The sequence below is a fragment of the Gadus chalcogrammus genome, chromosome 3, assembly GCF_026213295.1.
Source record: "Gadus chalcogrammus isolate NIFS_2021 chromosome 3, NIFS_Gcha_1.0, whole genome shotgun sequence".
Taxonomy (NCBI): domain Eukaryota; kingdom Metazoa; phylum Chordata; class Actinopteri; order Gadiformes; family Gadidae; genus Gadus; species Gadus chalcogrammus.
Window position 1 is genome coordinate 9,448,443 of NC_079414.1, and position 14,971 is coordinate 9,463,413.

Here is a 14,971-nt window from a genome sequence, read left to right on the forward strand (position 1 = left end):
CTGACGTCCCTTGACCGACTCAAGACAGCGTGAGAGGGACAGAGGAACGATGCACCACGGCGTCTAACTCCTCATAAGCACTTTTAATAACTCGAGTCCATAAACCTGAGGTGTCGCGTTCCCAAACCTAAATTAGCGTGCAATTTGAAGGGATTATATTCTGGCGATAATTTAAGCACGCCTGCCCGCCCGCAAGCGCCCACACACACGCAAGCGCCCACACACACACACACACACACACACACACACACACACACACACACACACACACACACACACACACACACACACACACACACACACACACACACACACACACACACACACACACACACACACACACACACACACACACACACTTTGTGTTTGGTGTTCAGAAAAACCAAACGATTCAAAACAAGGTAGAGTAAAATAACATTTATTTAGAAAGAAAAAAGGTGTAACAAACAAATACTGAACATGGTCCGATTGAGAGCAATGTGGTTGGCGTCAGATCTGTGACTGGAGGTAATGTTCGTAATTGACCCGCAGGACGTACTCAAAGTAGGGTTTCGAGTTGAAGGCGGCCAGCTGCTCAGAGTCCAGCAGCTCCTTCACATCAGGGAGGTAGGCCTGCAGGGAGACACCTGGGGAGGAGACACAGAATGACTGCTCTACTCCTCTGGGAGGAGCACAGGCACAGTCAATTACTAAACACCCCCTCTATCCACTCCTCATTCCAAGCCAATACATGACCCCTCTCCTCCTTACAGTACAGACAACAGATCCCTCCTCTACTCCTTATAGAGCAGTACAGACAGCACATGACTCCTTATAGAGCAGTACAGACAGCAGATGACTCCTTATAGAGCAGTACAGACAGCACATAACTCCTTATAGAGCAGTACAGACAGCCCATGACTCCTTATAGAGCAGTACAGACAGCACATAACTCCTTATAGAGCAGTACAGACAGCACATAACTCCTTATAGAGCAGTACAGACAGCACATAACTCCTTATAGAGCAGTACAGACAGCACATAACTCCTTATAGAGCAGTACAGACAGCGCATAACTCCTTTGGATGTAGTACAGACAGCACATGAGTCCTTTACTCCTTATAGACCAGTATAGACAACACATTACTCTTTACTCGTTATAGAGAAGTGCTGACAGTAAATTACTCCTCAATGTCCTGTTTTTCATTCAGCACCACCATGAGTAGCCAAACCCCCAACAAGAACATACATGAGCAGCACGAGAAGCCCCTAAACTCAGGAGTCTGAGAGTGAACATTAAATGTTCAGAGAGGTCCACAGCACCGACCAGGCGGTTCTGCTCTCTTGTTATATCACGTGGCCCAGGTTTACCTACCCTAGTGTAAAGTCCAGAGAATCAGTTCATTTTCAAGAACAAGCGAGAGGCCATGACGCTGACCTAGTAACTGGGGGCATAAAATGGGTGAAGAAGATCTAAGACTGCAAAATGTAATCCAACTAAGAAGACCAAGTGATTTAGGAAAGGCTGTTGGCAAGGGCCAATGCTGAAATAGTCTGAGAGAAACAAGGAAGGGCAAGAGACACGGTTGTTTACGACTTTGACGTGAAAGAAAACACTACTAGGTCCGCTGCATACTGGTTGCATCATGTCCTGCCTCCTACATGCCCTACCAAGGCATCATGTGCCACCCCCTGGCCTAAGGTATACAGAGTATCTCTAGTGTGTGCAGATTTGTCATTACTATTTCTACCGTTCGGAATTGAATACAGTTTGATGGTTGAATAAACTGTGGACTAGACACTGCCTCCTCCTCGTATTTGAGAACATTATAATATATAACATCACGGCCAAAAGCTTTGTGCGCCTCCGAAATATTCTGAACGACTGCGTGGGGGGGCGTTGCTACGTTACTTAATGTTTTATGTTTTGGTCTCGCGGAGTGAGAAACCTTGAAGTTACTGTGGAGTTACCGTTATTACTATACCTACCTACCGTTTCGATTTAGAATTACTATTCCTACCGTTCAGAACAAAATAACAGTTTCATTAACTTGCATTGGATCAAATTCCGTGGCCACATCATGGAACATTTAAGTGATTCCGTGAGACCACCACGGACTTTGAGTTAAGCGCCCGTGGTCGACTCGCTCGTTGAAACGGGGATCTGTGTGTGAGCCACGGAATAACAGTTTCATTTACTTGCATTGGAGCAAATTCCGTTCACGGACAATTTAGAGACTGTGTGTGTGAGCCGGAGGCAGAGCGGGAGAGACATAAGCAGAGTTACGAAATAGCAGGCGGCAGCCGCGGTTCGAAACTGGTGTTATTTGGAACAAATGTGTTGTAATTTCAACGCAAATTAAATTATATCTATATTGACGATATGGTCTCGTTTCATATCGCGTTTGAAAAAATATCGATATATTTAAAATATCGATATATCGCCCAGCCCTATGTGGGACCACGTCTGATGCGGCTCATCTCCGGCTGTGTGTTGCATGTCTTGATGAAGGGCGACTCCGGATCTTCTCCGGAGCTCATCCGGAGTTCATGTGTGAAAGGCCTACTAGGGATTCAGACCTTCCTGGATGAGTTTGAGGAGGATCTTCACGAACACGCTGTCCCGGGCCGGCTCCAACGGGTCGTCGCTCCCCTCCCAGGAACACCAGCTGCGCACCGTCCCCATGGAGACAATGGAAGGGTGGAGGGGGATTGGGGGGGAAGAATGACATCGTCACAGTTAACACCCTCAAATATGCCCAGATTAAATTATCCAGCGTTGGTCCACTGTATAATGTGTATGGTTGGTATAAATTATAATTCTAGTATCTGTAGTTGTCTTTCGCTAACCCATGACTGGCTCTATTGGAAGTGTTATCCTGAATGTAGGGTTAGGGTTCGTATTGAGTCATTGGGACGGGTCTAAACCGTTTGTAGAGAAAATTACGTTCTCTCTGATCCCCCATGCTGGGTGACTGGAGATTCGGACCAAATCAAAAGGAGGCCAGAACCTTGTGTCTCCCAGCAAAGGTTCTCCAGGGAACCAGACCTTCACAACGGGTTCCTTACTCGTCTTTCTTCAGCGCCCGGGCGAAGATCTCTTGTTTGAGGGTCTCTATGTCGACCGCCTCCTCCTGCCATGGAAACAAACACACGTCCTTTAGCCAATCCCTGCAGACCTTACTGGCCCGTCCCTCCCGTCTGACCAATCCCGTGCCAGCTACCTCGTTGATGTACTCCAGCAAGTCCAGGGCCTTCTTGAAGTCGTCCTCGTTGGAAATCCTGTTGTCCTCACTGATGTACAACTGGGGAGAGGGGGGGGGGGGGGGGGGGGGGGGGCAAGGGAGAGAGACCAAGAGAAAGGGAGAAACAAAGAGAGACAGTGACGAGAGAGCGAGAGACAGTGAGATATAATAAGTGTGCTTGTTACGACACGTGGTCGTATGTGAGAGTGCGTGTGAGTGTGTGTGCCTACAGTGATGAGGCCGTGTGGGGTCAGGAGAGGCATGGTTTGGCGGTCCAGATTTTTGTCCTCCAGCAGCTGCTCGGGAAGCGTCTCCTGGTGGAGGAGGAAGCGCTCCTGCTCCACGATGTCTACACACACACATACACACACACACACACACACACACACACACACATCAATTATGTTATGTATGATGTCATCTAGCTCCTCTTCTGATGTTTTTGGTCGCGCGTGTTCATATTCAGGTAGTGTGTGTGTGTGCGCGTGCGTGCATGCATGTATGCATGTGTGAGTCTACCTTCCAGGTGCCTGCTGAGCTGGGTCTGGTCCATGTCCGAGGCCAGGGCGGTCAGCTTGCTGAGGGCCAGCAGGGTCTTCTTCTTGGAGAAGTAGCGCGTCTCTCCAGTAGCCTGGCTGCTCAGCGTCTCATGGGCCTGGGGACAAGAGAAGGAGGAGCTAGGGTGATTCCAAGCCAACCAACGCTCAGGCTCAGCCGTCTCGTGTCAGCATATGCAGGACGCGCTGGAGCCCAGACCCCCTGGTCGGGAGGAGGGCTGTGTTGGACTAGGGGGCAGGGTGAGGCTGCACATGGTCGGTGCATTGACCAATCATAAAAACAGGTTGAACCAGCCATCACCCAGCACTGGAGATAACTCGGATATGGAATCTTGGGTTAACACCTGCTCTTTGAATCATTTTGACCAAACTACGCAATAAACTAGTTATAAGCTAGTAACTATTGAAAAGTAATCAGTAGTAACATGTCACTATAGATGGGTAAATAGGAAGCTTCTGGAAACTTGTTTCTGGAGGTTTGTGCCTGTGACCTAACACTCTGTTAGTCTTGAACGTGGTGCAGTGAGTGAGTGAGTGACCGCGCTCTGGTAGTTGTGGACGTGATGCAGTGAGTGTGTGACCTAAACTCTGGAAGCCTTGGATGTGGTGCAGTGAGTGAGTGACCTAGTCTGGCTATTGCCAGACCAAGATCAATTGTAGATTGGACGTCGGTCTGCGGAAGCTGCTGTCATTTTCTTCAGCGCAAGAGGCGTGATCAACGGGCCTAGTTCACATTACTCTGGACGCGATTGGCTGCTTCCCTGTCGTCCTTGTGTTAAACCAGCCAATAGCGCGCCAAGGGGAAAAGCCAGCTTGGTGATGGCTCCCGCATAAATCGGTAGCAGAAAGTGTATTGCTCTTCTCCAGACCCTTGTGCAGGGCGAACTCAAATCGCCGGCAGAATGGGCGGGGCTACCCAGTCTATGAGTGACCTATACTCTGGTAGTCTTGGACGTGGACATGTTGCAGTGAGTGAATGAGTGACCTATACTCTGGTAGTGGTGGAAGTGGATGTGTTGCAGTGAGTGAGGGGGTGACCTACACTCTGGTAGTCGTAGTGCAGTGAGTGACCTACACTCTGGTAGTCGTGGACGTGGATGTGTTGCAGTGAGTGGGCGGGTGACCTACACTTTGGTAGTCGTGGACGTGGATGTGTTGCAGTGAGTGGGGGGGGTGACCTACACTCTGGTAGTCGTGGACGTGGATGTGGTGCAGCCAGCTTAGGTGCTGGTGGGACTGCAGGAAGCTGGCCAACTGGGGGTGGTGGGCGCTGGGCTGGGACAGCAGCTTGCCCCGCTTCCCCTTCTCCATGTACCAGCGGAACACAAAGTCTGCAAAGTTCTGCGCGCGCACACGCACACACACACACACACACACACACACACACACACACACATTGCCTTCCTGTCTTGAACACGCTTTGGGTGGAGTTTTGCTCGTAGAGAAGATGCGCAGTAAACAAGAGGTGCAGTCCTATAGAACTAGTCATTTCATTGTCTGACCTTGGGATGCATCATGATCCTTATGGTTTCTTGTTAACAAATTTGACAAGAGGGCATTTTCCCCGTGCTAGATGCAACTACTTATCTTTACATGGTTGAATTAATTGACATAAAAACATACGACGTGTAGAAATAGACTTCATTTCTATCTGAGCATTTTGCTTCATGTCTGACGGGCTCGGTGGAGCAGCTCAAATTGATCAGAGTGGGAGCTTTTCCTTATGGCTTGCCTCAAGGCTACGCAACGCTTGTGTGCCCTGTCTAACCGGGGGGTCGTACATCCTCAATACTGACTGGGTCAGTCTGGGTTCTCCTCAACGTCTTGAAGCCAACACAAGGTGACAGGTGTGTGTTTACCTGGTCGGAGAACTTGGTCATGTAGTGCTGCAGGCGGCTCTGGTTGTCCGTCTGCTCGCACATCTGGACCAGCATGTCGAAGTCACAGAACTTCTCAGACAGAGCAGCCACCCACTGGTACTGACCTAGATCCACTGGAACACGGCAGAGCAAACCCTTTAGATGAACTAACAGGTCTGGAACCAACACTTAAGAGGCAACATCAGAACCAACACAAGAGAACCAACACTCTAGTCTAGACCCAACACAATAGACCCAAGGCATTACCCTTTAGAACCACCACTGTAGACTAGGGGTGCAACGGATCAAAAAACTCACGGTTCGGATCGTTCCGCGGATCAGAGTCACGGATCGGATCATTTTTCGGATCAGCAAAAAAAATAAAAAAATAGCGTTTGTGATTGCTTTAGCCCGGTCTGATTGTGGAAGAAGGGGCTGCTTAAATGCCACGGTGATGAGCGGTTGTTGAGCCGCTTTCGGTTTCACTCCTGTCAGTGAAACACTGGGGTGATGTCGCTGTAAATGCGTGGCCATGCTCGATGTGTTTTTCTTTATGTTAGCAATCGCTATGTCAGCTACGTGTTACGTCTGTGTGGTAACCTAGGCGACCGGTTTGTGTGGCAGCGCGAGTATATGGAAACAGACGTAGCACTGGAGGCAGCAGTTATCGTTACAGTAGTCACCGAAGTCTAGCCTACTTTTATTTTCCATGCCCACTGTTCTTCATGTTGTACGCTGAGGACAATAAATCACAACGAGCCATAGGACTGTTTGCTTATTGAAAAGGGAACTGTTGCAGACTTTTACCCAGAGCGTGTTAAGTAGCTCTGTCCCTGGAACTAGCAGGAATGGTTACGGCTGTGTGTGGACTGAACATGCGCAATTATTATTTTTTTTTCATAAATCAATCCGCGGATCATGCGTGTGCCGAACCGAAATAGATGATCCGAACGGATCACGGATCAATGATGATCCGTTGCACCCCTACTGTAGACCCAGCCCTCTAGAACCACCACTGTAGACCCAGCCCTTTAGACCCACCACTGTAGACCCAGCCCTTTAGAACCACCACTGTAGACCCAGCCCTCTAGAACCACCACTGTAGACCCACCACTGTAGACCCAGCCCTCTAGAACCACCACTGTAGACCCAGCCCTCTAGAACCACCACTGTAGACCCATCCCTTTAGAACCACCACTGTAGACCCAGCCCTTCAGAACCACCACTGTAGACCCAGCCCTTTAGAACCGACCCTTTAGAACCGAGATATTAGAACCAAGACTATAAACCCAACACAATAGACCCAAGCATTAGACCCTACCCTTTAGAACCAACACTCTGGAACCAACCCTTAAGAGGCAACACAATAACCAACACATTAGAACCAAGACTCTAGGCCCAACACAATAGACCCAAATCATTAGAACCATAACTCCAGACCCAACCCTTTAGAACCGACCCTTTGGACCCATCAATCTAGACCCGACCCTTTAGACCCAACCCTTTGGAACCATCAATCTAGACCCGACCCTTTAGACCCAACACTTTAGAACAGACCCTTTGGACCCATCAATCTAGACCGGACCCTTTAGACCCAACCATTTGGAACCCTCAATCTAGACCAGACCCTTTAGACCCAACCATTTGGAACCATCTCTCTAGACCGGACCCTTTAGACCCAACCCTTTAGAACCATCTCTCTAGACCCGACCCTTTAGACCCAACCCTTTAGAACCATCTCTCTAGAGTCTAGACCCGACCCAGCAGCCAGACTCACGGAGCGGGGCGATGAGCTCCGAGCGCCGCTGGCCGTACTCCAGCTCCAGGGCGTTGTAGCGCTCCTGCTGGGCGGCCGCGGGCCTCCCGCCGGTCCTCAGCTGCAGCGAGGCCAGCTGGGCCACGTAGCCCCCCAGGTAGAGGTCCAGCAGGCCCACCAGCTGCTCACACAGCGCCCCCCGCAGCTCAGAGTCCGCCTGGGGGTACACGGAGCGCAGGACCACCTCGTGCTGCCGAGTGATCACCTCCCGCACCCCACCCGACGCTGGGGGGGAGAGACAGAGAGAAACAGAGAGAGACAGAAAGACAGAGAGGCAGAGAAAGAAAGAGACCGAGATAAGAGGAGGGAGAAGAGAAGATGGATGAGATAAAGAGAAGGCAACAGAGAGGATTGGAGGAGAGGTGAGATGAGGAAGGTAAAGAGAAGGGAACAGAGAGAAAGGAGAGAGGATTAGAGAAGAGAGGAGAGTAGCAGATAAAACAGGAGATAAAACAGAAGAGGATAAGAAGACTTTAGTATGGTGTTTCAGCTCTGCCTTGATGTGTGATGTAAAGAGCATTGATTGGTTGGAGCTCCCTGGGTCCATAAACACTGATGTGTGTGGGGGGAGGGGGGGGGGGGGGACTAGTTACCAGTCCAGGGAATGTACTCTGGTTCTGAGTCCACATCAGACACTCTGTACATGGACGCCTTGGTCTCCCTGTACTGTCCTGCTGCCTGCAGCATGTCCTGCACACACACACACACAAAATATCATGCCTATACCACAGCGCACCATGTTCATCACTGGGAGTGTTTGTTTACGTTGCATGTTTACTGTACCAAGATGTGGTTTACCACGATGTTGTTGTGGTCTTTGTTAAGGTCAATGATGGATTTACATTGATGATGATGCTGTTCTTGCTAATCAACTGTGAGGTTGTTTGTTTGCTGTTATTTTGATTACCTTGATGTTATCCTTAACCTTGATCTCATGCTATCGTGTACCCTGACGTATTATTGGTTAATATTGATAATGTTATTGTTTATCTTGATGGTTTGTAATTGTTGACTTTGATGATGTTGTTTACCTTGATGTTGTCATTGTTTACCTTGATGGTGTTGTTATTATTAGCCTTGATGATGTTATTGTTTATCTTGATGTTGTCCTTGCTGTTATTGTTTACATTGATGTTACTGTTTATGTTGGCATAAATTGTTTACCTTGATGTTGATCATATTGTAAACCTTCATGATGTTATCATTTAGCTTGAGGATGTCGTTGTTTTTTACCTTTAAGATGTTGTTAACGGTCAACACGGTCTCTGCCCACTGCACTGAGGCCACAGGGTTCTCCTTCAGGCGCCTCTCCTCTTCCTCCAGCAGACACTCAAACACCAGGGAGATCTGAGACACCTGGAGATACAATGTTAACAATTTTACCCACACACATTATACAACATATATACGCTCAAACACCAGGGAGATCTGAGACACCTGGAGATACATGACAAACAGTATAACCTATATATAACTTATATAACACGTATGCAGTCCGACAGGTCCCGGTGTCCCTCACCTCTCTGAAGAAGACGTCTGCGGGTGTGAGGCTGGGCGGGACGGCCGCTCCGTTCTTGCGCAGCGCTCCGCTCACGGCGGCGTTGACCAGCTCCCCGTGCTTGCCGTGCTGGGTCTTCAGCACCATGGCCGCCTGCAGCTTCTCGGCGTGCTCGCACAGCAGCAGGCGCGTGGCCATGGGGCCGCCGCGCAGCGTCACTTGGCCCAGCCGCTGCAGCAGCCCCACCTGGTGGAGGGAGGACACCGTCACATGAGGCCATGATCAAACCAGACTCGCTTTATAGAGAGCTGTTCAGATGAGCGAATACCATTCCAGAAATGGCATAATGGTGAGATTTGGAGAAAGAAAATCCTGAACCAATGATGTCAATGGTCTAACTTTCCTGGGATTTACTTGTGTGTACATGTCCCCGTGTGTGTGTACATGTCACTGTGTGTGTGTGTGTGTGGGCACGCGTGCGTGCATGTGCGCGTGTGTGTTACCTGCAGCAGGAAGTCCATGAAGCAGGTGTGAGCCTTCATCTTGTCCTCAAGCTGGTGGAGGATGATGAGGGAAGTGAGTGGGAAGCCCCCGCTCTCTGGACCAATCAGAACACAGACAGACAGACAGACAGGCAAAGAGAGAAAGACCTTTAGCTGAAATCTAGATCAACACATTAAATGTCTACTCCTGCTCCGCAACTTGAATAACTTGAATCACTAAAAGGACAAACGATAGAAGCAAATGGGAACCAGAAGCGACCCATATAATCGAATAGAAACCAATAGAACAGAGAAAAATAGAAATACTAGAAACAAAATAGAAGACCATTGGATACCATGACAATCCAATAGAAGAAATAGAGATCAATATAAACCGATAAAAGACCAATAGAAACGTCCTAAACCAATAGACCAATAGAAACAGAGCAGTTGGAACCTTCTGGAACGGACTCGGCCCAGCGCGGGTCGGAGGCCGGGTAGTCGTCCACCAGGTCCAGATCGATGCGGGTCACGACCTCATCTAGCTCTGCCCCCTCCTCCCCCTCCCCTGCTCCCTCAGCGGGGAACAGCTCGTCCACCAGCACCTGAGAGCCAATCAGGTCGCTCCTGGGAGGGGGCGGAGCCAAGCAGTTAGCTTCAACGTATATAAAGCTAGCATTTTAGCATCATATTATCCATCACGTCTCAATGACTTGAATCCATCTTCTGCGTTTATGTATAGCACACACTGAGTAGATGTGCAGAGTAGTTATAAGAATCAGAAAAACAAGGATTTAATATTGGCTACACGGTTGGTATCATTTTCTTTTACTTATAATGATTTTGTTTCAGAACAAAATGCTCTAAGCCTTTTAAAGCTCTATTGTTCTGTGAACACTCTCTGTAAAGGCTCTCTCTGTAAAGGCTCCCTCTGTCTGTAAAGGGGCTCTCTCTGTCTGTAAAGGGGATCTCTCTGTCTGTAAAGGGGATCTCTCTGTCTGTAAAGGGGATCTCTCTGTCTGTAAAGGGGATCTCTCTGTCTGTAAAGGGGATCTCTCTGTCTGTAAAGGGGATCTCTCTGTCTGTAAAGGGGATCTCTCTGTCTGTAAAGGGGATCTCTCTGTCTGTAAAGGGGATCTCTCTGTCTGTAAAGGGGATCTCTCTGTCTGTAAAGGGGATCTCTCTGTCTGTAAAGGGGCTCTCTGTCTGTAAAGGGGCTCTCTGTCTGTAAAGGGGCTCTCCGTCTGTAAAGGGGCTCTCCGTCTGTAAAGGGGCTCTCCGTCTGTAAAGGGGCTCTCCGTCTGTAAACGCTCTCTGTCTGTAAACGCTCTCCGTCTGTAAACGCTCTCCGTCTGTAAACGCTCTCTGTCTGTAAACGCTCTCTGTCTGTAAACGCTCTGTCTGTAAACGCTCGCTCTTTAAACATACCGGCAAAACCGCAGAAAGGCATCTTTGAGCATCTTGGTCTTATCCTCGTGGGCTACGGCCTCCGTCCTGTTGGGTGTCTCCATCGACATCTTCACAATAAAAGCCAAAAAACATGAAATGAGCAGATGGAAGAAACCCTCAAAATATAAAAGAAGCCTTGATGGAAACCTTACGAACAAAAGCAGATAACCCTTGATGGAAACCTTAACAATATAAGTGGAAAACTACCCTGAAATCATAACATAAAGACTGTAAAACATGGGTGAAAGCTTCAGAGTAAACAATGACTAGAGTGGGTAAAGTGGGAATGGGGCTGGGACCTCGGGCGCGGCAGCCAGTGAGGAGCAGAGCGAGTCCTCCATGGTCTCCGGGAGGATGGAGACGGCCTGGCGCGCCACCACCGCCACCAGCCCGTTGGTCTGGGAGAAGAAGATGGGCAGGTTGCCACAGCAACCACCTCCACGCACGCCGTCGCCTGCCAAGGGCACACGTTTGGGTGTTGGGAAGGAGGGAGAGTTGACCGTTACTATTGAAAATGACCAACTTGTTACTATTGTTTAATTACTATGGTAACTGCGACAACAATGTGGCTTAATGTTGGCAAACATTGTTTTCAATCGGGTAATAATAATAAGCAATAAGAAATTGTCTATCCTTCTCAAAAAATCGTTCGGTTCTAAGTACATTATTGACTCTACTCCTTGACATCCAAGGGCAGTGAAAGGGGGGGGATATGATAGCTTGACCACTGACCTGGGGCACTGAAGGATATCCTCTCGTCGGGGGGTCCCCCTCGGACCGTACCTGTGGAGCAGGCGAACACCAGCTCCTGAGTGTACAGGAAGGCTGTGGCGCCCGGGTAGGGAACCACAAGCCTTGTGGTACGCAGCGCCTCCTCACTCTGGGAGGGGAATTACAGGCAATACATTAACATCAATCTATTTAAATCACCATTGAGGTCAGTAAGCTATTCAGACGCTTTTATTGAAAGCGACGTGCACGTGCAGTGAATTCAATCTTGCTCAGGGATACCTACAGGTTAGGTTAGAATTTGTGGATCGAACCAAGAACCTTTGGGCTGGGAGTGGAACACCCAGACCACCACTAGACATTCATGCCGTACGCAAGTAGAGACACGTTTATATCGGAAGGGCATAATGCTGTGCATTTAACCAATAGAGGAAGATCAAAACATATATATGACCTATATCCAAACTCTATATGTATGCATGAAATATATTAGGTCTGTGTATTTAAACGGGAGAAGAAGAGGGGCTGGAGACCTGGAACGGAGTGGTGTGTTTGGTGACCTCCACGACAACGTGGTCTGAGACCGAGGCCCCGACGTCTTGCAGGGTCACCAGGCAGAAGTAGGCGATGCAGGGGATGTCCTGGGAGTGCCAGGCTGCAGCCAGCACCACCAGGCCGGAACTGTGGAGGAGGGAGGGGAGAGCAGCCAATCAGGAACGTAGAAGCAACCGTACCTCACTAGACCAGCTACATATATTTAGTTCACAGCGGAGTCTTCAAGCGGCTATTTGATAATAGAAGAGAGTACTGCTAAATGCAAGTGCTGCTTACAAGGTAACGTAATGTAATTAGACTCATGTGATCATGTTATGATTTTATACTGCCTATGAATTATTACTACACACAATGGTAATATTATACATATGGACAAGTAGACAGGTAGGTAAACAGACAAACAGGCAGGTTAGCCGACAGGAAGATTGCCTGAAAGGCAGATAGGCAGGTTAACAGACAGAAGAGCAGACAGAGAGGCCTATAGACAGAAAAGAGAGGTGGACTCACGGGCTAAGCTTCATGTCGAGGTAGGACACGTTCACTCCTTCCTTCATTTCCTCATAGTTGCTCTCTGATCCCTGATTGGACAAAAAGACAAGTTGACATAAGATCAGTGCGTGTCTGTATTATTTGAGTCAGAGTAATATAGTAGGTCAGGAATCCACAATTAAATCAACAAACAAGAAATTAATATGAATATAAATACAAAAAAAAATTGATATGAACATGAATCATTTAATGTACCCACATAATAATACTAGAATACAATATGAATACCTAAAAAAACATAACATGAATCCTCACCCAGATAGCGTCAGCTATGTTCTCATCGAGGGAACAGCGGGATTCCCAGCTGAGGGTCTGCTGCTCGGAGCTATCCCCCACCTCCCACCTGCACACCTTGGAGCTGGTGAGAGAGTAGAGGCAGCCGGCCTCGGACGCCCATAGCACACTGTGGAGCTACACACACAGACAGACAGCGTGGGAAAGAGACAGAGTGACTTGTTAGGACTTCCTTTCCCCTCGTCGGAATGAGACCACATAGTCTGGTTACCCCCTAGCAACAAGTCATACAATACCGTGCCACATGCCACTCACCGCGTCGTTAGGGGGCGGGGCCAGCATCCCAAACAGACTGGAAACGCGGCGACCGATGCCCGACAGCACGCCCTGGCCCTGCTGCAGGGCCCGAAACCCAAGCCGGCCGGACGGGTCCGTGCTCACCCTCAGCAGGTGGTTCCTGCATGAGGACACCACGAAGCTGCCGCCCTGCAGGACAGACACACAGGGTGGTGCGGTTGGTCAGGGCAAAGGACTGCCAGCCCAGAGGATCTGAATGGATCCCCGAAGCCTGCCTTCTACCTGTTGGAGAGGTCTAACCCCTACCTGCTCAGTGTCAGAGAATACACTTCTCAAATCCACAGAGTGAATTACTATTTCCATCCATTTACAACGTTGAAATACAACATTAAACTAGGAACCCAACCCATTCTTTAAGGTTCTAACCAGGGGAAACATAAGGTTGAAGGACGGTTCTAAATGTTGAACCATACCATTGTCTCTAACGTTCTTAGCGGGGAACCTTACCCTCACGGCGACCACAAAGTTGCAGAAATCTCCCAGTTCCAGATCTGCCTCTGTATGGTTCCCCTCGTGGGCGAGGCTGGCCCAGTACCGGGCCCGGCCCTCCGCCCCCACCGTCAGGACCGAGATGGACTGGACCGGGGCCGTCTCCAGGGGCCCGGGGCTGCTGATGGTCACCAGGTCAGCCGTGTATTCGTACTCGCTGGGGGCCAGCTGCAGCTCCTTACACACACACAGCTGTGGAACAGTCCGGAAGGATGAGGGAGGGGGGGGCGGGATTACAACAGGGCTTCTTTAGTGGTGATATTTTTACTGTTCACAGAAGAGTAGCATACATGCTCTCATTTTGAGAAGAAAGGTGTGATGATATGACCAGACGAAATGTTAACATAACAGCTTAAAAAGGCACCGGCAGAGCGCACCTTGGCCACCACCGTCTGACAGATCTTCCAGATGATGAGCAGCTTCCCACACACCATCCAGGCCCAGCCGCTCTCGTCCACCTTCACAGAGATGATGTCATCCGCTTAAGGGACAGCAAGAATAGAGAGCATTTATTATATTCTGCTCCAAATAAACCTTAATACATCTTAATACAGTTGCAACAAGACATAGTGTATGTTACCTTCTGCCATTGTTAGAGCCTCCATCACTTTGACAGGCAGCGACGACCCGAAGGTCTGGACGTCATAGTGAACCGACTCAGCGTTTGCGTGGTTTGCGCGCGTAGGGGTTGACCTGGTTGAGGCAGTATCGAATTCATAATAAATGTTATCAAGTGCATTAACATGTGGTTGAATGTGACTATTCGTGGTTTGTTTTAAAAAAAAATTCACTGGATTCATGTCCACTCACCTGGCGGCGAGAGACGTCCTCCGTGGGGAGAAGAGGAGTCCAGACGGGGTTCCAGCCAGACTCTTTCTCCCGGGAACTCTGGAGGGCTGCCTTCGGCCCGAGCTGGGCGTCGCACGGGGAGAAAACATACTATCGATTATAGTTCGTTTACATTAAATAGTCGAACAGTACAACAGAAAAGCCACAATCTCCCTTCAGTGAATATATCCAAACAGCGCGCGGTAAAAAAAAATGTGGACTGATGTCGCTTGAAACTCACGTCATCCCCGAGTCAGAATAAAATACGCCCATATTTTATTAAAATGTCTATTTTACTAAAAAGTGATAAGTACAGATACTGTAAACAATAAAATAGAATAAGAT

The 14,971-nt window shown here is 48.9% G+C and overlaps 1 protein-coding gene across 1 annotated transcript; it reads right to left on the minus strand.

The window, feature by feature from the left end:
* Positions 1 to 402: 402 nt before the first annotated feature.
* Positions 403 to 14,867, minus strand: nup133 (nucleoporin 133). The gene is made up of 25 exons (XM_056585834.1): positions 14,609 to 14,867; positions 14,379 to 14,491; positions 14,176 to 14,279; positions 13,757 to 13,990; positions 13,268 to 13,438; positions 12,974 to 13,129; positions 12,677 to 12,747; positions 12,148 to 12,295; positions 11,618 to 11,765; positions 11,185 to 11,339; positions 10,865 to 10,953; positions 9,894 to 10,063; positions 9,458 to 9,552; positions 8,976 to 9,200; positions 8,690 to 8,812; positions 8,050 to 8,146; positions 7,418 to 7,681; positions 5,641 to 5,774; positions 4,964 to 5,122; positions 3,744 to 3,879; positions 3,455 to 3,573; positions 3,204 to 3,284; positions 3,049 to 3,113; positions 2,560 to 2,648; positions 403 to 626 (listed from the first exon to the last, which is right to left on the minus strand). Exons 1-25 carry the CDS (start codon positions 14,734 to 14,736, stop codon positions 490 to 492), a joined length of 3,411 nt encoding a protein of 1,136 aa, XP_056441809.1. The 5' UTR covers positions 14,737 to 14,867; the 3' UTR covers positions 403 to 489.
* Between the last annotated feature and the right edge of the window lie 104 nt (positions 14,868 to 14,971).